This window comes from Marmota flaviventris, chromosome 8, assembly GCF_047511675.1.
Source record: "Marmota flaviventris isolate mMarFla1 chromosome 8, mMarFla1.hap1, whole genome shotgun sequence".
Classification (NCBI taxonomy): domain Eukaryota; kingdom Metazoa; phylum Chordata; class Mammalia; order Rodentia; family Sciuridae; genus Marmota; species Marmota flaviventris.
Window position 1 is genome coordinate 54,566,995 of NC_092505.1, and position 24,870 is coordinate 54,591,864.

Here is a 24,870-nt window from a genome sequence, read left to right on the forward strand (position 1 = left end):
GTACTCGCCTAGCACATGCAAGGCCCTGGGTTTGATCCTCAGCACCACATAAACATAAACAAAATAAAGGTATTATGTCCAACTACAACTAAAAAATAAAAATAAAATATTGAAGGATTTAGATTTGTAAGAAAGGCATTTTATTGTGAACTACAGTGAGCTTAGAATAGAGAAGCGAATGTTCCCTGGATGGTGGTGGTTGTGAAATATTCTCTAGGAAGAGCCAGATCAGGGCATACTTTTTCTTTTCTTTTCTTTTTTTTCCCAAGATGTTAAGATTTTATTTACAAAGCTTTTTTGTGTACAGAAAGTAAAAATGCTGTTACAATCTCGGTGTAACTGGTAGCCACGGATGGTTGACTCACCAATCACAGCTATCCATGCTACAGCAAGAGTCTTACACAAAAAACCTAACAATGCTTACGATTTTGTTGGGGCAAAGTCCTCAAGCTTGGTGATGGATTACCAAGAGGGACTGAAAGGAGGAAGGTGGAATGTCACAGGAACTATTCTTTGGCTCTTTGGGTGGGTGGGCGTCCTGGGGTTTGTATCACAGCTACCTTTTTTTTAAAACAGCTATCAAATCCATGAGCAGTCCAACCAATACTGAACAGTTCTGTTTTTGCAGTTTATCTGGGGTCTTCATCATCTTCTCCTTCATCATCTGTTTCTCTCTTCCTCTTTTCACCTTTCCTGCTTTCTTCCTCCTCTTCTTCATCTTCATCTACTTCTCCATCATGCCCAAATTCTTCTTCCTCCCTGCTGACTTCATTTTAATTGTCTTCCCCTTCTACATCTTCATCTTCTTCTTCATCAAACTCTTCCTCCTCACCATCCTCATCTTCTCCTTCTTCATCCTCCTCCTCTTCATCCACACCATCCACTTTGGCATCTGAGTGGGGGGAATCTTCTCCATCACAGCCGTCCAGGGAGGTCAGCTGGGGCAGGAGCCTGAACACACTCTCTGTGAAGATGAGTGGCTTCACAGTTCAACAGATCCAGGCTCTTCAGACAATCCAACTGTTTCAAAGGTTCCAAGGTGCTGATGTCTTTCAGTTTATTTCCACTTCAGTTTCGATGTGTGACATTTGGAAGTTTTTCTGCTAATATATCCAGACCTCCATAGATTCTATTGTCACTGAGCTCAAGCTTTTTCAATTTAGGTAGCTTGGGGAGATTTGAAACTGAAATCAAGCCTACATTTATTCAACTGAGGAACTCCAAGTTCACAAATTCAGCAGTTAAGCCCTCAATTTTTCCATCATTTGATTTGCAATTGTCCAAGACAAGTTCCCGAACAGGTTTCTTCAGCTCCAGGTGGATCCTCCTCTTCAAGTCCATGTTCTCCTCTTCCCCTCTCTTCAAACTTAACTTTCCGCGGCCCGGACAGAGCCGGCAGAGGCGCCCGGCCTGCGCGGCTAGGGCCGTCAGAGGGGGTTGTAACAGCGCCACCTTGTGGCATCTTCAATTATCTTCACTGAGAATTGTCAAAAATATTAAAACCCAGGTTGACAGCTTTGCGTTATAGGCTTAAAAGATATTACTTCTTGGATACTTCTCATTTTAATAAACATTAAATCTTTGTTATATTTTCCAATAACATTTCCAGTTTTGACTGTTTAACTTTATTTTCTCTTTAGAATTAGTCCTGTGTTTCTATTTTCTTTTTTTTAATAAAAATATTTATTTTTTAGTTGTAGTTGAATACAATATCTTTATTTCATTTATTTATCTTTATGTGGTGCTGAGGATCGAACCCAGTGCCTCACGCATGGCTGGCGAGCACGCTACCACTTGAGCCACATCCCCAGCCCGTGTGTTTCTATTTTCAATATACTCATCTTTATTAGTTTTTCCAGAAAAGAGAAAGTTGAGTACTAATTAGTACTAAGTAATAGTAAGTGCCCTTATTTATTTAATGTGCTGACTTCTGAAACTTGGCACCTTTGTCTCTTTATTCACAGCTATAGCAAACAGTTCTTCCATAGCGCACTCCACCAACGCGACAGAAGGGTCCTCCACCAACGCGACAGAAGGGCCCTCCACCAACGCGACAGAAGGGCCCTCCACCAACGCGACAGAAGCGCCCTCCACCAACGCGACAGAAGCGCCCTCCACCAACGCGACCGAAGCGCCCTCCACCAACGCAACCGAAGCGCCCTCCACCAACGCGACAGAAGCGCCCTCCACCAACGCGACAGAAGGGTCCTCCACCAACGCGACAGAAGGGTCCTCCACCAACGCGACAGAAGCGCCCTCCACCAACGCGACAGAAGCGCCCTCCACCAACGCGACAGAAGGGTCCTCCACCAACGCGACAGAAGGGCCCTCCACCAACGCGACAGAAGCGCCCTCCACCAACTCGACAGAAGGGTCCTCCACCAACGCGACAGAAGCGCCCTCCACCAACGCGACAGAAGCACCCTCCACCAACGCGACAGAAGGGTCCTCCACCAACGCGACAGAAGGGCCCTCCACCAACGCGACAGAAGCGCCCTCCACCAACTCGACAGAAGGGCCCTCCACCAACGCGACAGAAGGGCCCTCCACCAACGCGACAGAAGGGTCCTCCACCAACGCGACAGAAGGGTCCTCCACCAACGCGACAGAAGCGCCCCCCAACACTGGTTCTACACCTACACCACAAGTGAATTCCAGCGGTAGGTACCCTTTCTTCATCAGAGACCAGTACTCCCAAACGTTGGTAAGAGTGCCCCCTCAGTGACTCCTTTCTGAGGGCACATAACAGTTGTGGAGCATGGTAGTTAAGTGTGTGCTGGTGAGAAAGGGAAATAGGCATAAAGACATTAAGTTTTTTTGCATATGAACCATGCACTTAAAACCTCAGTCACAAGAGCTAGTAGGCAGAGACCCTAATACATTGCCTCAGTTCCATCCTGTTCTTTTCTTCCTGCTCATCCTACTTCAAGCTATTTGCCAGATGTAGAATATTTTTTATGAACTTGATCTTTGTGAAAGATACTCTGGGAAATTTTTGGACACAATTTCAGGCTTCTCTGAGAAGCCCACGTTCAAATAAGCACTGGCTTCCAGCCTTATTGTCTACCTAAGGACCAAGTCAGTGCTACCCTGACTTCAGGTCCTCGCTAATCACAATTTGGAAATTGAATCAAGCCACAGAATTTAAACCTGAAGAATGAGAAGCCAAAGAACAGCAATGCTCAGACAGTCCTAGGCATGACCAGACAATTGTCCAAACAACATGTTTTGGGGAATACTGAAAAATGACAACTGACTTTAACCTGAAGTTATTGAAACAGAAATCACCTGTCTCATTTCCCCAAGCTTGGTCTAGAACAGGTGCCAGAAACTTAAGCAGCAAAAGCCCAATAGAAACTATTTCAGGCTTTGTGGCCTATGTAGTCTCTGTTGCAACTGCTACACTTTTTAACATGAAATCAGACATAGTCAACACATAAATGAATGAGCTTAGCTATTTTCCAATAACACTGTGCTTGTAAAACCAGAGCATTGGTCAGATGTGGTTCATGAGCCATAGTTTGCCAACCCCTGATTTAGAAGAATCCTCTTACTTTAGAACTTGAAGAGTCTAGATAAACCATGTCCTCCTCAGATAGTGAATCTGAGGACCAGTGACTTGTCCAAGGTCAAAGATCAAGCTGGTGTCTTCCTAAGCATCTTTTTCTCCTCTCCCTTCCTCTTTGTCCTCTTCACCACCCCCCTCCTTTTTTCAGCAGGTTCTCACCAAATGGCCCAGGATGACCTTGAACTTGTAATCCTGTTGCCTTAGCCTCGCAAGTTGCTGGTATTAGAAGCAGGTGCCTCTTTCTCTACACATATTTCTGATGGCTTTCCCAGTATTTGTTGGTAAAGCTAAGAAATGGGTGATTAAGCAAAGAAAGTCCAGATCCTATATCTAGACTATTCTCAGATTTCTTACACTTTGAGGGGTCATTCTAAAGTCTGCAGGTGGCTCACAGCTACACCATCAGCTCTAATAGAATCAGGAAAGGGAGCATCTCTGAGCTGTTCTGCTTCCCCAAACATCCTCTCAGATGAAGGCAGTTTTCTGTGTCCTGGCCCACCACAAAGTGTGGCATATGGGGCAAATCATGTCTCTCTTGGTATTCATTTGTAATAAGGTGTGACCAAACTAAATTGTCACCAAAATCCCTTCCAGCTGTAACATCCTGTGACTTAATCAATTCCTGACTACAGAACAAGCTAACAAGCCTGTCCTTCATTGTTGCAGAGAAAGCACACCAAGAATGACTTGTCTGGTATCTCCAGAAAGGAACTGCACTCAATTTCTTCCCTAGGACTTTCCAAATTCTCCTTGAAATTTGTCTGAGGCTTTTTTTTTTTTTAAAGCCATTTACTTTACTTAGAATACTGGTTCATGCTTTTTTTTGTACCAGGGATTGAACCCAGGGGTGCTTAACTGCTGAGCCACATCTCCAGCCTTCACCCCCTTTCTTTTTTTAATGATTTATTTAGAGACAGGGTCTTGCTAAGTTGCTTAGGGACTCACTAAGTTGCTGAGGCTGGCTTTGAACTTTTGATCTTCCTGCCTCAGCCTCCCAAGGCACCAGGATTATAGACATGTGCCCTCACACCCAATTCTTATTACAGGGGCGATGATTACTCTTGTTTATGGGGTAATGAAGGTGCCTCCTTTTGTCCCATATAGCCTATATTTTTTCTTCTCCCTTTAAAAAATTAGATTTTATTTTCAGAGCAATTTTAGATTCATAGCAAAATTGAGAGGAAGGCATGGAGGTCTCCCACATACCCCCTGCCCCTACGTATGTGTGTTATCAACATTGCCCACCAAAGGGGTACATTGGTTACAATAGTGGCCCTACATTGACACATCATTAAGAAAGACCGTAGTTTACATTAGTGCATTTATGGGTCTGGATAAATGTTTAATGACAGCTGTCCATCATTAGAATATCATATAGAGTAGTTTCACTGCCCTGAAAGTCCTCTGTACTCTCTTTCACTTGGTAACATGCATGTCCTCTGTCTTTTCATGGCTCAATAGCTTATTTCTTTTTAGTGCTGAATAGTGATCTGGTGCCTGGATGCACCACAGTTTAATCCCTTTACCTACTACAGGACATCTCAGTTGCTTCCAAGTTTTGGTAATCATGAATCAAAAGCTGCTGTCAACATCTATGTGCAGGGTTTTGTGTGAGCATGTTTCTAACTCCTTTAGGTAAATACCAAGGAGCATGATTGTTCAATCATATGTTGAGCATGTTTAGTTTTGCAAGAAACTGCCAAATTGTCTTCCAAAGTAGCTGACATTTTACACTTCCTTTGACAAAGAATGAGAGTTCTTGTTCTTGGTGAGAACTCCACGTTCTCACCAGAGTTGTTTGATTTATTATTTAATTATTTATTTACTTTTTGCCATCTGAAGGATCAAACCCCAGGGTCCCAGGCATGCTAGGCAAGTGTTCTACCATTGAGCTACACTGGGAAGCCATTTAATTTTTAAATTTTATTTATTTATTTATTGGTACTGGGGATTGAACCTAGGAGTGCTCTACCATCCCCAGTCCTAGGCTGGCCTTCAAATTGTGATCCTCTTGCCTCAGCCTCCTAAATTGCTGGGATTACAGGCCTATACCACTGTGCCCAGCTGTCTATTTTTTTAATAAAGTAAATTAGGATCATGATTATCAAAAAGGCAGCTCCAACAGGGCAAAATATGTGCAATAAAAATTAAATCTCCCTTCTATCCTAAACCTCTAAGCCCTCAGTGGCCACTTTCTTGTGTCTTCCTCCAGAAATAATCTATGCAAATACAAAGCATATATATTTGTGTGTTTGGGTCCCCTTTTTAATCACAAAAGAAAGTATGTTTCACATAACACATTATACACACACACACACACACACACACACATAACTGTGTATAGCTTTTTTAAAAACCAACTAGCCTATCTACCATAGGTTTTTAAGAATCTCAAGCTGTCTCCAAAGGGTATCAAACACTTAAGCTATCCTGATATCAAAATTCAGAATTCTTCCTGATGGAAGTGAAGAAGCTGGCCAACCAAGATCAACATTTGGCCACTCACTGAAATTCCCTCCTCAGATCTCATCAATTCTTTGGAAAGAAGGAAGACACTGTACCCTGCCTGGCCCAGGAGTCTTGTCCACTGGCACAGAAGCCATTGCAATATAATTCTCACCATTTTTCAAGGCATCCACTCAGAAAGCCAGAGGCTGGAGTGTCCCCTCACCACTTCCCTTAGACTGTCCCCTGGGTTCATCCATGTTTCCTCCTTTACTATCTCATTCCTTTCCTCATGGATATGTACACCAGGCATGGTAGCCAGACTAGGACATCTAGTTCCTTTTTGGAGCTTCTTGAGTGTTCCCTCCCTACAAAGCAATCATTCACGCCATCCTGAAAAAAAAAAAAATGACCCTTTATCCAAATGGTTTTGGGGGGCCTGACTTAGCATTAGAGAACTAGGTACTGAGGTTTTGGAGGGTCCTGGAAATCTGAAGATTCCCAGCTCCTGGGAATTAGAAGGCTCTATCGATTTCTCTTTCTTCCTCAAGCAGGCCTTTGTCCACCAACCTGTAATCTTTGCCATCGATAAGCTCTTGGCCCCAAATTTCAGCACCAAACTCCCCAGAGACAGAAAGCTGCTTTGGTTTCTAGCTCTCTTAAGAGTGTGCTATGGAGTCACACAGCCCGGGAATGGAGACCACCCAGGAGGGAGGCATGAGGATTGACCTCTGTGTTTCTAAATGTTATTTGCTGTCATTTCTGTGGACTTCTAATGTCTTTCTTCCATCTAAGTTTCCAGCGATCCTTGCCAAGTAAGACCCTGTGGAGGTGGTGCTGCCTGCGTTAACCTGTATGACAACAATTTCTGCCTGTGTACGGAAGGGTTTTACTACGGCACTTCCTCATGTCTGAAAGGTGAGTGGCCAGGATGTGCCAGGGCAGGGCTCCATCTCCTACCTAAAGTGGAATAGAAAACTCAAAACCATGGCAAACAGAGGCTCCAGAATATGAGAGGCAGAAGAGAATTGGAGGCAACCAAGGCCAGACAAATAGGGAAAGGGTCTCCTTTGTCCTGAGTGACTCAATAGGAGAGGAGAGGGACCAGGTCAGATTTGCGAGGTAGGCCTAAGGGTCAGGGGTGCCATCTGCCATTGGAGGGACTTTTGTGGCGACAAAATGAAGTGATAACTGTTGAAGCCCCTGGAAAACTACTGAAAGACCACACAACCATGAAGTATTAGTCTACAAAGTCCTATTACAACATGGGGACAGCAGAAGAAGGTGACATGGCTTGGTCTGTGGCTGTGGCTCAGTTTTCTGGCACAGGATCTGCTTGTTCCTTGATAGCAAAGCCCCCTATTAGAGTGTAACAGCCTTCTAGCTCTGGAAATTAACTTTTGAGGACACAACAATATACTCTTACCTTCATATGTTTCTGGTTAGATGACCTGGTTGCTCTGAGGCTCAAGGCCTGTCTGTCTGAAATACACATTTTTTTTCTGTTTAATAAATGAGAAATATAACATTTTGCCAGATCAGACCATTATATAGGAAATGAATGCATTGTATTGCCCACAGGAGTTAGGGATATGCCAAAAGCCAAACAAAATCCATATTTTTAGCACTAAGAATTTCATTTCTGGGAATCCGCTCTACGTAAATGACTCCAGAAAAGGCTTATGCATAAAGATGTCCATTGCAACCATCCCCCTGCCCTTTACACAATGAAAAGTGTCAAGTCCAATAACCACCACCACAAATGACCACATCAGCAAAGGGGACATATACTTTATAGAATGTTATGTAGACTTTAAAAATGGTAGTTATGAAGATGAGGAAATGATTTGAAAAACTTGTTGATGTAATAATGAGTAAAACAGTGAGGTATGTTATAAACTTCGTATTATAACCATGTAAACCTTGAGGGGTGGAGGGGGGAAGAAATATACCAAATGAAAATGGCCAAGCTAGGTTAGGGGGTATGATGAGTAATTTTAAAAAAATACTTCTAGTCTCCCCGTAGTGAAATCATGTAATGTTAACAATTAAAATAATAATAATCAGTGTTTTATAACAAAATGGAAATGGCTCTCTTTGTGTTAAATAGTACAGAAAGATTCTGCTTGATTTTCAGGGAAGACATTCCCTGGAGAGATTACAGTACGAGTCCAAGAAACAACTGATTTGGACAATAAGAATTCTAAAGCCTATGAACACTTACATGATGACATAATTAGCTTCGTAAGTATTTTCTGTAAGTCCTTTCTGTAGAAGTGTTCTTTGTTCTCATGCTGAGCTACAGAATGTGGGACTGGTCTTCATGTGGGACACACTGGGACAGTTTTGTCAGTTGTTAAATAGTGAAACATATCCCTCCTGGTTGGTGGGCAGCTACTACCACTGCCCTCTTGCTCAGATCCCCTTCCTGAGGCCCTGGGACCTCCCTGCTGGGCTTGTACCTAGAGGCAGAGCAGCTAGCAAGGCAGAGGGTCTAGGGAAGCCTGCTCCTGCCATAGTTTTAAATGGACAGAAAATATAGTGGTGTCTTAAAATAAATTATTTCAGAGTGGGCTGGGATGTATCTTAGTGGTAGAGCACCTTCCTAGCATGAGAAAGGCCTTGGTTTTAATCTCCAGTACTATAAATAATTTAAAAATGCATAAAGAAATAATCATTTTGGACTGGGATTGTAGCTGAGTAATACCTGCTTAGCATATATGAGACCCTAGGTTCAATGTCTAGCACTGAAAAAAAATAAAATAAAATTTCCACATCATGGAGAGAAAAAAAAATTAAAGATTTTTTTTCTTTGCTTTTCACATTCAAATTTGCATGTATTTCTGTACTAGTCTGGCTTTTAAAAAAAACTATAGGAGGGATTACATCTGAATTTATAAGTGTTATATTTTCTTTCCATTGTCAAAAATATTGAAATGAATCAGTTTCTTTTCAGGTAGATTCTTATGTGTAGGGTGTGGGCATGGAGAGAGCGGGAATCTCTATTCTGGAATCATATGTGTTAGGCCAGGAAGAACTTGCAGGCAACATCTCACCAATATTTCTCAAAGTTTAATTTTAAAGGGAATAATACCAGCCTTAAGTATTTCTTAGGTCTCTAGTTGGGGAAAAAGAAAAAAAAAAAACTTTAATTTTGTTTTGTTTTGTTTTGTTTTGTTATTGGGGATTGAAAGTGGGGGCATTTTACCATTGAGTTACATCCCCAGCCCAAAACAAAACAAAAATGTTTTATTTTGAGGCAGGATTATTATTATTATTATTATTATTATTATTATTATTATTATTATTATTGCTGAGGCTGGCCTCAAATTTGTGATTCTTCTGCCTCAGCCTCCCTAGTCTCTGGAATGACCGGCAGGTACCACCACAACCTGGTCAGTAGAAAAATACTCTTGAAGACTAAATTCTTGTTCTATGATAATATCTTTCCACTTGAAATTATATCAATACAAAAGGATTTGGTATTATTTTAGAACTGATAAAGTACAAAAAATTATTATTGAAACGATTCCACAGGTTGTGCAACAAGAGCTAGTGTTCCAGGCTGCACAGCCAGTACCTAGCAATGCTAAAACCCATGGCCTCGCTGTCACAATTTTGCTCCTGCCCCTTCTTTCCATCTACATGATGGGCCATCTTGCAGTGACTTGCCCTGTTATCTTGGATCAGCATCCAAATTTGCCAGCTTAGGTGATACTTCGTATATTGTAGGTGAGAACAGCATCATGGTCCTACTACCAGGGAACCTCCAGATTGCCTCGAGTGGCTTTATTGAGCACTACTGCTGTGGCCACCACGTTCACCAGATTTGGCTTTGGGTCTGAGTGTCACACACGCCCTCTCCACTTTACAGGGCTTGTCCCTGATCTTCCAAATCAGTTTACAGACTTGAGCTCAGCCTGGGCTGGATATTCCTGGAGGAACCAGTAAAGAGGTGGAGCATTCTCATAGTTTCAAAGGGATCTTTAATCCAAAAGGGATATGCCGGAACTCCCTCGAAACCCCTGGAGCAGAGTTAGGAAAACTGAGACAACCTAACTTCTTCAGGGCTGTCTTAATAGACTTACGGGACAGTTCCAGATCAGGCCATGAGAAGTTTTCTAGGGTCTATTTTTTACCCTGTTAGGGTAAAAAACAGACCAATTGGGCAGTCTGCAGAGGGGTTTGGGGTTTCTCAGTGGGGGGCTATTTTTGCATTCTACAGGCAATGATCCTAATTCTGAAAACAGCCCTGCAGGGGAGATAGTACTATTATGCCCATTTTACAGATGTGGTAACTGAAGATCAGGAAAGGTGAGTTACTGACTGAAGGTCATCCATTTGATTAGTGGAGGAGGTCGAGACTTGAACCCAGAGCTGCCTGCCCACAGGACTGCCTCTGCTTCTCCTCACTTGCTGACTGTGGTGCCAGCAGGCCTGTGTGGACAGCTCCTGTCTTCTTGCCCAACCTGGCAGCCACAGGTTAGGAGATGCTTCCTCAGAGAATGACATCGAAGGAAAAAAGAAGAGGAAACACATTTTCTTTCATATTAGATACTAATTTCTCAAGCATTTCTTTGGAATTAAGAGATTTCTTTGGAATGACAGGCTTACAAAACCAGGTGTCTCTATGGCACTTGCCTCTCTCAACTCCACAGCATGCTCCCCTACCTGATCACAAGACTGAGAGGGCCTATCTTTGTCATCTCCAAGTCCCCTAGCATAATGCCTTGGGCAAGGGAGGCAAATATATGTTCCTTGGATAAACTGATAAATGCATGAAGCACATATATAGATAAAACTAACGAATACACAAAACTTAAGTCAAAATAAGTCACCTTTATTTTTTTTTCCAGTTCTGGAGATCAAACCCAGGGCCACACACATGCTAGGCAATCACTTTACTACTGAGCTACAACCCCAACCAAGTCACCTTATTTTTAAGAGTAAGATAATTGATTTGGCTAAGTGTTTTAGGTTTCCATCTTTTTCCTGGGTAACTCTGAGTTATATTAGACTCTTTCTACTTCATAGCAAAGATTACTGTTAGCAAGCAAAGAATTAATAATTTGTTGTGATAAACCATATATATTTAATTTTTTTTCAACTTGTTTTTAAATCTGTTCTCTGCCACAGTTTCAAAACGTATTTGGCCACTCTGATTACGGACAGACTGTGATTCTTCAAGTGAGGTAAGTTTGCTATGGGCCAAAGGGGTGCTTTGGAGGCAGTGTGTGTTTGCCTCACTTTTGGTCTTCTCTTGAGTTTCTCATGTGACACTAAGGCCCTCTCGTGGCAAGTCGAAGTCAAGAAGGGGACTTTGTGCATTGCCCCTGCGTTTTTTTGTTTTTTGGTTTTTTTGTAGTTGTAGATGGACAGCATGCCTTTATTTTATTTATTTTTGTATGCCGTGCTAAGGATCAAACCCAGTGCCTCACACATGCTAGGCAAGTGCTCTGCCACTGAGCCCCAGCCCCAGCCCTCGCCTTGCCTTTGACTCTGGCCAGGACAGGCAGGGTATGGCCTGGAGAAGGAGGATGCTCATGGCTACTTAGCAACTGGAGCATGTGGTCCCAGGCATCATCGGCACCAGTTTGTTTGGTCTGATCCCCTCAGCTGCAAACCATACTTAGTCAGTCCCTGGGATGTGCTTTCCAGGATGCCGGGAGAAGTGGCTCATGGTCATCTCCTCTCTCATATGGGGTTGTGAGGGGGACAAGAATACTCAGATCACACACCTGACTTCTGGAGGGCCCATAGTGAGCTCTTCCTGCTCTAAGAACAGCACTTATTTGTGCACTGAAATAAATAATGACAAATACTCAGTGCTATTTCGGGACATGAAAAGGCAGAGGATTCTCAGGAAGTTAACAATTCTACCTGTGTTCTTTAATGCATATTAATATGCAAGAAGTCAGGCCAAGGAAAGAATGCTCTGAGATGAATGAAGTTGTGCAGAAAAGGAAGCACAGTGTAATATTTATGTTCGAAGTTTTTTAATTGTATTTATTCTGTGAATTATGTCAAATCCTTTGTGGAATATGCCAGTATACATATAGACAGCTGGGCCTCTGTATCTGTGGATTATACATTTGAGGAGTCATCTGGAAATAGAAAATATTTGAAAAAAAATTGCATCTGTACTGAACATACGCTGACTTTGTCATCATTCCATAAACAATATAGAATAATAGTGATTTCCATAGCATTTACTTTGCATTTGGTATTATAAATAATCTAGAGATAATTTAAGGAATATGAGAGGATGTCTGTAGATTATATCCAAATACTAGGCCATTTTATATAAGGCACTTGAGCACTTTCAGATTTGAGTGTCCACCAGGGGACTCCTTCCAAGGGTCCTGGAAGCAATTCCCCCAAAGATACTGAGGGTATGTATGTGTGTTAAAAGTTTCAGAGAGCCAGGTGCGGTGGCACATGTTTGTAATCTCTGGCTCTGGAGGCTGAGGCAGGAAGATCATGAGTTCAAAGCCAGCCTCAGCAAAGGCAAGGTGCTAAGCAACTCAGTGAGACCCTGTCTCTAAATAAAATACAAACAAGGGCTGGGGATGTGGCTCAGTGATTGAGAGCCCCTGGGTTCAATCCCTGGTACCAAAAAAAAAAAAAAATCAGAGAAGCCTTCCTAAAGATGGTAGATTCTGAGCTGGGTCTTGCCTGGGGGCAATTCTGACTGGCAGGCAGAGGTACAGAGTTTGCATGGTCAGAAGCTGGCAGAGAGCAGAAAGGTTGGGCCCAAACACAGGGTTCTGAAGCTGGAGGTATACAATAGACTGGGGCTGGAGGACTACAAACTGTTCCAGGATTTTAGGCTTGGTTTAGTGGATGACAGCCATTTCCTGTGTAGAGGATGACTGGTTGGAAACAAGAATGGTGAGGGGCAGCTGAATCAGCAAAACCCGGGCTTTGATCCTGGCCTTAGCACTTCTTCAATGGATGACAGCTCAGGTGTTTTAACCTTTGCTATCTCCTCCCAGCACCTGGTGAAGAGTCAATGAGATAACATTGGGAAGATTCCTTGCACATAGTTGATTTCAACACTGGTCTGTTTCCTTTTCAAAAAAATGGGACCTTGCAGTGTCATGGACACTGGGTCCCATAAGATCATCTGCGGGGGAGTCCCCCAAATTGTGGCATTCCTTTTATTCTTCAGGAGTTACTAGAAGGGAACCATGGGCAATAAGAGGCAAACCTTTCCCTGTTATTCCAGGGTCATGGAGGGGTCCAGAGCCATTGCTCAGGCCTTCATAGGTCTTGCCTATGAAGACATTTCTTAAACTCCAGCTCAAACTCTCTACTACTCTTCAAACATTAGTCTTAGTAGGATATACTCAGAATTTCTCTCCTTCAAATCTCTTTTGAAATAGAAGAGAAAACTCAGGCTCAGAGAAATTATGACTAGCCTTGGGCCACCAAAGATAGGGGCAAGTTTCGGTCTTGCTAAGTTGCTCAGGGCTTTGCTAAGTTGCCCAGGCTGACTTTGAACTTGTGATCCTTCTGTCTCAGATTCCTGTGTACCCGGATTACAGGCGTGTGTCACTGCACCTAGCTTTTAAGAGACGTAGTCTTGTTCTACCGAAAATGACAATTTACTATTTCAGATGTTACTTGTTCTACTTGTAGTTAGCTCCAGAATCCTAAATCCTAAAAATGGTTGTCCACTATTTTGTCAAAAACGAATATCAACAATTTTCCTAAGTGTACTCCAAGAGGACATAATTCTTTCCATGGGCTTCCTCTGAACACATACAGACCTCCAGACTGCAAATCTGCTGTCTTCTGGTATGTGGCTCTGGGCCTCCATATTGAGGACCCACTGTGGAGACTGGACAGTGCGTCAGGACTAGGGCTGGGAGATCTGTGCCTCTAGGAAGTTAGAAGACCTGTTTGTTGACCCTTCAGCTCAATTCATCAAGTTGACTGATTTGTTTCATTTTTAGCTTACTCCCTTCTCTGTCAGGAAGATCTGAAATGCGTGCTGATTTGAAGCTTGTTGATGCTTCAGTAATAAACATTTTAAAAGAGAGTACAAATCTAACTGAAAAAGATGTAAATGATGAGATTGAGAAGGCAGTCAAGAAAAACAATTTTACACAAAGCTATAAGCGTAAGTATTAAATAATTTCCCTCGAATTTTACCTAGAGTTCTACTTACACTTTGGTAAACCTTTACATTACAGTAGATGTGAGGAGGGGGTAAGAACTATAGAAGTGAATCATCAGGTGTCTCCAAATTTCCTTTTAACAAGTCCCTAACCCTAACCTTAGCCCTTTCCCTTCTTCTCACTTACCTTCTCCAGTTTCCTAACCATCTCCAAGTCATCAACTGACCAATAAATTTGTTCTTCCCTTGGAAGGTATAAATGACTAGACACATCATCTCTGGACAGGGAAAGATGAGAAGAGAAAGAATAAGAAGGCTTGAGCCAAGTTATAGTTTTCTAAATGTTATGAAAACTTCACCTGTACTGTTTCCCCCTTAGGTTGATGCATGGGTAGCTGTAACAACTCCCACTTGCCATGTCACCAACCGTTTCAAAACCTAGTGGCTGGCCTAAAATACCTCCAATTATTTCTTTTTCTTTCTTTTTTTTTTTTAAGAGAGAGAGAATTTCTTAATATTTATTTCTTAGTTTTTTTTTTTTTTTTTTTGGCGGACACAACATCTTTGTTTGTATGTGGTGCTGAGGATCGAACTCGGGCTGCACGCATGCCAGGAGAGCGCGCTTACCGCTTGAGCCACATCCCCAGCCCTCCAATTATTTCTTGCAACTCCATAATTCTGTGGGTCAGAATTTGATATGGGCTCCACTGGAAAGTTCTGCTGGTCTAGGCCAGGCTTGATGGATCTCTGCTAGACTTGCTTAAGCATCTGCCTTTAGCTACTGGATCAGTTGGAGACTGGCTGATCTCAGATGGCTCTGTGGGTGGTTCCTCTCTGCTCCACATGGTCTCTCCTCCTCCAGCAGGCTAGTCTACAGGGATTAATGCAGCAAGAGGGTATAGTTCAGTGCACATGTGTTTCTCCAGTCTCTGCTTACACTGCATTTACAACTGTCCTAATGACCAGAGCAATTCACATGACCAAATCCAGCATGGAAGGGCCCTATGGAAGGGCACAGAGTCAGAAAGGCAGTCAACCCACCCCAGCAGCCATCGGAAACTCCTCTCCTTGGAAGTGACCATTAGGGCCAGCCCCCGTGGAGATACAAGTGCTGTTTAGGCCTGTTGCCAAAGGCCTTGGTTGAGCCACAGTGAATTTAATTTCCTTGTAGCCTTTGACACCACCATCCTTCTCTTCTTCTAGTCCCCTTCTTCCTGAGCCCCCACCCACCATTCTCCCAACCCCCTTCCTGCCTCCTTCAGACTCATCTGTCTTTTTTTCCAACATTCATTCCCTACTCTTTTACTTTTTTTAGTGATTGTAACCTCCCTGACCTTGTTTGTTTGTAAAACTCATTTCTGTTTTTGCAAACACAAATCCTGCTCACTTATAATTTTCTAACACTTTTTCTCTTTCCTCGAGATTTTTACAATGATTCTCACAATGTCCCAGGGCTTGGAGTTATAAATGCTCTGTGATAAAATTCTTATAACTGATTGGAAAATATGGGGGCTCTTTTTCTGTACCTCCTTCTTGGGGTCCGATTGCCTTTTAACAACACCCATTCAATTTTTTCCAGCTAAATATAATTTCTGGGACTGGGGCTGTAGCTCAGTGGTAGAGCACTTGCCTAGCATGTGTGAGGCCCTGGGTTCAATCCTCAGCACCACATAAAAATAAATAAATAGAATAAAGGTATTGTGGGGAAAAAATAAAAAAAATAATAAAGTAAATATAATTCCTTGCAAAAGAGACGGAGAAAAACAGTCATGGAGCTATTCTGTCTTTTTCATGTCTTCTGTCAATAATACATGAGTCAACCCTGGCCTTCCCATAAGCCATTTACCCCTCCCACTGCACACACACACCCCTCAACTTATTTGCTCACTTTTCCTTTTAACCCTTCTTATTTTGTCATTGGAGTTTTTTGTTGTTGCTTTATTTTGGATTATGTTTGTGGCAAGCCTGAGGTCATCTGAGGCTCAACTTTCTCTGACACATTTTTAAATATTTCATCTTTGGTGATGGGACCCTCTTTCTGTACTTTGTTTTTTCTCATTTGAGAGCTTCCTGTGAAAATAACACTAGTTTTTACATTATCTCCTTCCTGCAAGCCCCAGAGTTTCTACAGCGTCTTTTTGTAGCTTGCACGTTGAGAATTTACATTTTCAAAGCTTTTCACCTTCTTGAACTATTTTCTTCTTCCCGAATCGCATGCCATGGAATTAGCACCTTTTTCTTTTCTAAATGTTTCAATATTTACTGTCTCTCCAAGACTACAGTATGCATCTGTCTGTTCCCTTGCATCTCTCTCTGACCGTCTCTTGGTCCGTGTCTCCTAAGAGGCCCATCACTTCTACCTGCCAATCATTTTGTAGGGGTTAGGATTTTGGCTAAGAGTAGCAATCAGATCCTTTAGCACACTCTGCTTTTGACTAGATGAGACTTGCAACAAGTGTGAAGAAGTTGAGGGTCCCCTTCAGCATGCATACTGACTACTCAGGGTGGTTGCAAGCTAAAAACACCTGTGCGCTCCTCAGGATAATGTTGGGGTCGCCATGCAGTTCTCTTGTTTGGGCTTTGCAGAGTGATTGTGTTGGCTACCAGTCCTGACATACTCGAAACCATTTGGCTCCAGCCCTGAAAGTTGCTTTTTAGACAACCCCTCTCAATACTTCCTTCCACTCTGAAACCAGGCATTCCCTCCTAGACACACTGACAAAATGCCAAATGGTGTCATCTCGAGGTAGCTTCGAGAACAAACCAGCCAGCCATGTGGAAGTGAGAGCCTCGTAACTCTTAAGAGGAAGACAACTTTTCCTGCTGTCCAGACTCAGTGGCAAAAGTCTCTTCTGTGCCCAAAGGTGTAGATTCTCATTCTCTAGATTTTAACTGGAGTTATTTTCAAGTTGCAGTTGAGGAAGGAAGGTCAGTTACAGTTGAGATGTTTAGAGAACAATCACATCACTTTTCTACCTGCATTTATTCTCTCCTCCAAATCCATTCTCAAATTCATCTTTTTATCCCTAAAGCTTGCCAGTCCACTTGAAGACTATTCTTCCTGCCCACCCACCTCTGGCCTTCAGGGCTGGGCATGATGTGCTATGCAATGCCCTACTTTTTTTTTTTTTGGTACTGGGGATTGAATCCAGGGGCACTTAACCACAGAGCCACATTCACAGCCCTTTTTGTTATTTTATTTAGAGTCAGGGTCTCACTGAGTTGCTTAGGCTAAGTTGCTGAGGCTGACTTTAACTCACAATCCTCCTGCTTCAGCCTCCCAAGCTGCTAGAATTACAGGCGTGCACCCCCACCCCCAGCTATGCTAACATTCTTAAAGGATTGCTTTCTCATGCCAGGCTCCTGCTTAAAATCTACCAAAGAATTCTTTGGCTTTTAGAATCAAATTGGGTGTCTTTACCCTGACATCCAAACTCTGCTATACCTATGAGTGAACAAGACAATGAGATTTGTTGAAGAGCCTGGCAAGGGCACTGTCATTTACACTAGCTCACTCCATTCTCCTCATAATCAGGGGGAACAAGTATTATTATCCCCCTTATAGATGGAGGGAACTTGGACTCACCCCAAAGCAAATATTGAAGAGAGAACCTGCAACCAATAAACATCAAAGACATCAGTTCTGGGTTTTCTTCCACCTCTCCAAACTCCCTCTCCTCACCACAAGCACAGCTCACTGCTCCCTCACAAGAAATCTGGGCTCTCTTTCAAGCCTGTTTACTCCATTTAAACAGACTTTGCCTCTCCCTGGTTGTTCAAATCTTCCTATCTTTAAAGACTTATTCAATTTCCTCCTTCCCTGTGTTGTTATCTTGAGCTATTTGAGCCACTAAATTCTTCTTGCCTTTGAAGTCTGAACCACAAAGCCTAGAGCTGAATTGTGTGTTGCTTGACGTGACTCTGTGACTCTATAAAGATGGAGCCTAATAGATGGCTTCAGCGGCTCTGGGGGAACCTAGCACAGAGAAAGGTGCAGAAGAGATTTTGAACTTGAGCTTTATTGCTTGGATGGAATTAACTTAAACTAAATAATGAAGAGAGGATAGGGGAGCTAGGTTTCAGAATCCCAGGTTTTCATTTGTTGAATCCTAAAATGTATTAAAAGAAAAATACAACAACGATGGGGGAAGGGAGTGCTTTCACAAATTATCTACTATCTTGCTGAATATATTTTTGAATTGTTTGTGCCTCTCCCAGCTATAGATTCATGTGAATTTTATGGTTGTGTGAAGAAGGATCAAGATTGCAGCAATAGTTTACAATGTGAATGCAAACCTGGGCTGCAGAGACCCAACATGCTGTCCCCTTATTGTCTTTGTAAGTGTTCCACCCACTTCTAAATGTTCTTCACAATGCTCATATTCCCCCCGACCTTTTGCGTTTGCAAAGTACAAATGTTACTGCTTGAATGTCCATGTGCATTCCAGTGACTGAGTAATGTGAATTTGGGCTTTAGACCTATGGCCAGGGTGGGGGAATGGGTGAAGCAGCCTGTGGGCAGCTTGTCATGTGGGGAGCCAAGGGATACTTCCTTTTACTTAGAAAAAGCAATGTGAAAAAAAAATCTGTGTTGTCACATGTACATTGGGGTTAAAGAGATTGTTTCTGAAAATTACCTATAAATCCCTCTGTTTTGAAGCTCTAGAGTGTCCTGCAAACTGCAGTGCGGAGTTTAATAAGCAATGCGTAAAGAAGGAGAACAAAGAGCTTCAATGCGTGTGCCTGCCAGACTTCGAGGGAGATGCTAATGACGTCTGTCAAGCGTAAGAGAAATCTCTCCATTTTTACTTTGCCATAGCTGGAGCTAGGCAGAGAGGATAGATCTTGCAACGTATATGGGCTTAGACTCAGGAAGTTGGGGAGCTGGTGTAGGGTAGGAGGTATGAAGCTGCTGCTGACATTTCCTGGTGCCAGGAACCACACTAGGTAGTACCAATCACATAACAACTGTCAGAAGCTTATCAGTTACCCATTTTCAGATGAGGGACCTGAAACTGAATATAAATGACATGCCCTTGTTCACAGGGGAGCAAACAGGTGGCAGCACCCTGTGGTGTCACCCCTTGCGAGGTGACGCCATAACTTTTAGGTTCAACTTTAACTGAATTGCTGAGTCTGCCTGCAGTTCAGATGACGGAGTGTTCCCTCAGCAGCCAGTGAGACCACACAGGATTGTATGCCACTCATCCTTCCAGAGCCCCATGGATGGTGCTCTCCTGGAAGAATGGGAGTGGGAGAAAGATGAGAGAAGGAGAAGGAGCAAAGGAATGCAGAATGAAAGGAAGAAATGGAGATGTGGGTGGGAACTCCAGCGTGCTCCCCACACGGGCTCTTGAACATGGCTTCTTGTTTCTCACTCTATTCCAGGTGTCCATTTGGCTATGGTGGTGTGGACTGCAAAGACCGTGAGTATGAGTCTTGCTATTATAAATAAGTTATTACACACCCAAGAAATAAACATTAAGGGGCTGGGGTTGTGGCTCAGTGGTAGAGCACTTGCCTTGTATGTGTGAGGCAGTGGGTTAGAGTCTCAGCACCACATATAAATAAATAAATAAAATGAGGAGATTGTGTCCATCTACAATGAAAACACACACACGTATAAACACCATATTTGAAAGGCTGTCCAATTCTCCAAAGTCTCCGCTTCCTTCAAAGAGAAAAATCTGCTTGCAGTTTATCTTCTGGGTTATGCATCCCATGTTCACCCTTATGGACAGCAGCACCTCTACTATTAAAAATAATAGAACTAGGGCTGGGGATGTGGCTCAAGCGGTGACGCGCTCGCCTGGCATGCGCGGGGCGCTGGGTTCGATCCTCAGCACCACATACAATAAAATAAAGATGTTGTGTCCACCAAAAACTGAAAAATAAATATTAAAAAATAAAAAAATAATAGAACTAAAATAATAATAATAATAATAATAATAATACTCAGACCAAGGGTTGGGCTGGTACCTCTGAACTTACTCCAACCCGGAGAAGGGCATCCTAAGTTATTATATTGATTCCTACATGAGCTGAAATATGAAGTTTTTGCTACTAGAATAGATAAAAATGTATATCAAAACTGCTGGCTATAGGAGAGCAGACCTGGGCACCAGACATTTAAATGTTCAAATATTTTCATCTCAGAATTATTTACTGGTGTGGGTTGTGTTAAAGAAAAATTCGATTGCTTCATTTCCTTCTATGCTTTACTGCCACCACATTGGGACAATACTAACTTGAAATTTTAAGTAATTTTTAAATGTACATAATGAACCAAAGCTCAATGGTCAAGGTGCGGGAAATATGCCCATCAGCTCACCACCAGCCACAGAAATAGTGCGGAGAGACGCTCTCAGTTTCCACTGTACTTCGTTGCAAGGACAGACTTGCTGTCATTTCGTCCTTCTGGGCTTTTAATTTCCACATCCATCAAATGAGGCATTTGGACCAAATGACCTTTCTGGTCTCTTCCTGATTTTGTGGTTTATGGCCCTGTGGGCCCAGGTTGCAGTGGATTTGTGGCAATGATATGGCAGGAAGATACAGTGACAGTACTGTCCAATAGAGAGAGAATGTGAAGCTGGGCACTTGGCACACACCTGTAATCCAGTGACTCGGGAGGCTGAGGCAGGGAGAACACAAGTTTGGGGACAGCCTCAGCAACTTAGCAAGACCCTGACTCAGAATCAAAAATAAAAAGGGCTGGGGATGTAGCTCAGTGGGAGAGCACTCCTGGGTTTCATCCCTTGTACCACAAAGACAAAAAAGAAAGATAATGTGAGTCGCAAATTTCATTATAAATTTTAAAAGTTTCAAGCAAAATTTTAAAAGTAAGAAGAAACAGGTGAATTTGATTTTACTGACATATTCTATTTAACCCAATAAAATTCCATTTATCATCTCAAAATATTATCAGATAGGAATATTAGTATTAACTTTCTTTTCATGCTAAGTGTTTGGAATCTGGTATGTAGGCTGCACTCACAGGGCACCCTATAGCCACACTTCAGTATCCATGACACTACTTCCAGACTCTTTCCTCAGATGATGCTGTCAAGATATTATCTGGTGCATCCAGAATGACAAATTTAACTCCAAATGTCAGGAAGTCCCTAGCTTATGAGTAAGGGGAGGGCTGGAGGGCAGGCAAAGGAAGCAAGGTAGGGAAGAAAGGTTGAGACCCTACTTCCCACAAAGCCCCGGAAGACCCCGTCACTATCAGCCTCCTTTGTATTTATGTCTTGAGTCTGGCAAGGATGCCTGTTCTGGCTGAGTCCTGAAGACATGGTTAGTGGGTTAGAGGAGGGCTGCTAAAGGAGATGAGCCACCTACCCACTCTGGCACTAGAGGGGTCAGAGACCAGAGTGTGATCATCCTCGTAACCAGGAGTCCTGGGAGCACACGGACCTGTGCAATAGACACTGGGAGTGGATTATTGAAGCCGGTTCCTACTCTATTCTTCCTCCTTTCAGAGTTTCAGCTGATCCTCACTATTGTGGGCACCATCGCTGCCGTCCTCATTCTCGCCTTATTGATTTCATTGGTCTTCTCCACAAGGTATGGAATTTCCCCTTTCCTGTGGACACTCTGGTTTCTAAACACACCGGCCTCTCCTGGGCAGGGGAGGGGACATATGAGGGGAGGCCTCTCTGATGCCGCTTTATTTTTTCTTTCCTTATTTTTCTTCATGATCATGAAAGAAAACCGTAAAAACAGATGTGGAAAAGAGTGGAGTAAAAAGTCACCCACAGAACCCACTATCCTAAGGCAACTCACATTTCAGTATATATCCTTCCAGATGCTCCGTGAAAGATGTTATATACATAGTGTTGCATCCTTTGTGTTTTTAAAATTTTTCTGTTAATGTTTATTTTTGGTTGAGGACATAGCAGTCATTTTCCTGTCATTAAGAATTCTGTGGACAGTTTTTTAACTCCATTGATGCTGTCAAATACAATTTTTACCAAGTCACTCCCCTGCCCAGGACCTTGCTGCAAATGGCCTAAAATGAGCCTTCACAGAACCCGCTGGGGTTAAAGAGGAAGAAGCCCATATCTGTGTGGCTGTTTCTCAGCTTGGTGCCTTAGGGAGGTGGAGTAGGGTCCATTCATTTTTTTCAACAAATATTTAGGTATGTGGAAGTTCCTCCTGTCAGCAGAGAGAGATTGCTATTATCTCTTTTCTATTTGACATGTGCCAAGTGGGATCCACTTTGCTAAAAAAAAAAAAAAAAAAGCTACTTTTTTTCTAACATTTAGCTCATACCTTATATTTTGGAAAATAGATGTTTTCCCACTATAATTGGAGAGGATCAATAGATTTTAGGTTCCTAAAATACTTTATTTCTTCTTTTTCCTTGTATTCCATTTTGATGTTATCTCTTCCCAGAGACTCAGTAATAAGGAATGAAAGCTGGGAACTTGCTGTGTGAGCATTCATTCCCCTGGTCTCCAATATTCCCTTTTCCAGAGAGAGAGAGACAGAACATTTCTGGGTCTGGAGCAAGGTTATTCTTAGGAGGATTGATTGATTGTCTTGGACCCCAGTGATTCAGGAAGCTGAGGCAGGAGGATCACAAGTTTGAGGACAGCCTCAGCGGTTTAGCAAGACCCTATCTCGAAATTAAAAAAACAAAAAATTTTAATTAAAAGGGCTGGTGATGTAACTCAGTGGTAAAGTGTCTCTGGGCTCAATCCCCAGTACTGGGGAAAGAAAGAAAAGAAGAAAAAAAAAGAGTTGTTATGGAAGCTTGTGGCCCCGTGAGAGCCACAAAGCTCAGTCCTCCTTCCTGCCGCAGAGCCAAGCTTGCTTAACCCAGCTACAAAGTCATAATTGTTGACAATGAAACACAGCTTTTAATTTCATTGCTAGTTCGTAGAGAAGGGAAGCCCTTTCCTCAGCCACTTTACACAAGAGAGTATTGAATGGCAGGTGTCCTGCTATGGACTGTGCTGGCCATCAGGATCACAGGCTGAGGGACATTCCCAATGTGACCGGGGCTTAGGTGACTGGCACCTGGGAGTACCCTGTGAGCATCACAGACCACGTCCGCACTGTCCACTCCCACTGTCCAGGGCACTGCAGAAGCAAGACCAGGCCTGGGGACCAGGAAGGAAAGAGGGGTCACCATCAGAGTTATCTGGGGACAATGCCTCCCTCATGGCACGTGCTTACTCTTGACTTTCAATACCTATACTTGAGAACTTTGGGGGGCCACAGCAGATCACAGCAGACCCTATTTCTCAATTCAAGACCTTGACCCCTTGAACTCATCTTATTCACCAAGATGTTTCTGTAGATGTTGGATCTGCTTGGATATAATTTCCATAAATAATTGAAAAGTATGCTTACGACTATTGATATTCTGCTCGGTGTGGTGGCACACACTTGTCATGCCAGCAGCTCAAGAGGCTAAGGCAAGAGGATGGCAAGTTCAAAGCCAGCTTCAGCAACTTAGCAAGGCCCTAAGCAACTTAGTGAGTCTCAAAATTAAAAATAAAAAAGAGGCTGGGGATGTGGCTTAGTGGCTAAGTGCCCCAGGGTTCAATCTCCAGTGTCCAAAAAAACAAAACTGAAATTATTGACAAAATTTAAAAGAAAGCTAATGAAATTAGATGGTAACATTGGGTCAGCTGATATTCATGCCCTGGAACTTATGAGGGGACTGTCCTTAAATGTAGGGGATCTACATTGAATGAAATAATAAAATATTTATTACAAGTGATGGGACATCAGGTCTGCAACCTATTCTTCATGGATTCAGAAGGGTTAACAATTGGGAAATCTAGGTGATGGGTACATGAGAATTCTGTAACGTATATCTTTTTATAACTTATGGTGTAAATTTAAAATCATTTCAAAAATTAAAGAACATTTTTAAAGAAAGAACATCAATATTTACTTTGAGGAACTCTCTGCCATTGTTAGATCCTAATTCCTGTTATTGATTACAGGTCAAAGAACAAAAAGAGTGATATTGAGGAAGAGAACTTGATTGACAATGACTTTCAAAATCTGAGACTGCAGTCGACAGGCTTCAGCAACCTCGGAGCTGATGGAAACATCTTCCCCAAAGTCAGAACGACGGCTTCCAAAGACCTCCAGTTGCAAAACCCCTACGCAAACCAAAGAAGAGAGCCTCGCCCCGATTACTAGGTGAGTCCAGGGCCTTCTGCTTGGCTTTTGGCTTTGCAGATTGAGACACCCTAGGGGCTGGGGTTGTGGCTCAGTGGCAGAGCGCTTGCCCCTCATGCATGAGGCCCTGGGTTTGATCCCCAGCACCACATAAAAATAAATAAATAAAAGTGAAGATATTGTGTTCATCTACAACTAAAAAAAATACTAAAAAAAAAAAAAGAATGAAACACCCCAGGGCAGAATAAGGGCCCCTCAATCCAGGGCTGCAACCTGCTCAAATCATGGCTGGCTGCTCCGTGGGCTTTTGTTTTGTTTTCATTTTTAATCAAAAGAGAAAGATGGAGGAGGAAGCCCCCTGCTCTTGTAAATAGCCACCACTGGCTTGTCCCTGAGCCTTCCGACCCACAACTAACTTCTCAGGCCTTCTATTTCCTCACATGTAAAAAGAACCACTTAATTTAGATGTCCTTAAGGCCCCTTTAATTATCAACTTCGACGGCTCTGATTCCAGTGGTTGTGATGCCAACTCCCAGCTGTGAAGCACCTGGGTCCTGGGTCAGGCCTAGAAAAGGGCTGTTGGATATAA

General features: G+C 42.8%; 1 protein-coding gene and 1 pseudogene across 1 annotated transcript; one reads left to right on the forward strand and one right to left on the reverse strand.

Annotated features, from left to right (window-relative positions):
* Positions 1–629: 629 nt before the first annotated feature.
* On the reverse strand, positions 630–1,341 carry LOC114093209 (acidic leucine-rich nuclear phosphoprotein 32 family member B pseudogene; annotated as a pseudogene).
* A 430-nt stretch (positions 1,342–1,771) lies between these two features.
* Muc13 (mucin 13, cell surface associated) lies at positions 1,772–24,356 on the forward strand. Its single transcript, XM_071614901.1, has 7 exons — positions 1,772–1,778; positions 1,965–2,660; positions 18,796–18,919; positions 19,524–19,561; positions 21,620–21,704; positions 24,101–24,221; positions 24,342–24,356. Exons 1-7 carry the CDS (start codon positions 1,772–1,774, stop codon positions 24,354–24,356), a joined length of 1,086 nt encoding a protein of 361 aa, XP_071471002.1.
* Positions 24,357–24,870: the final 514 nt, after the last annotated feature.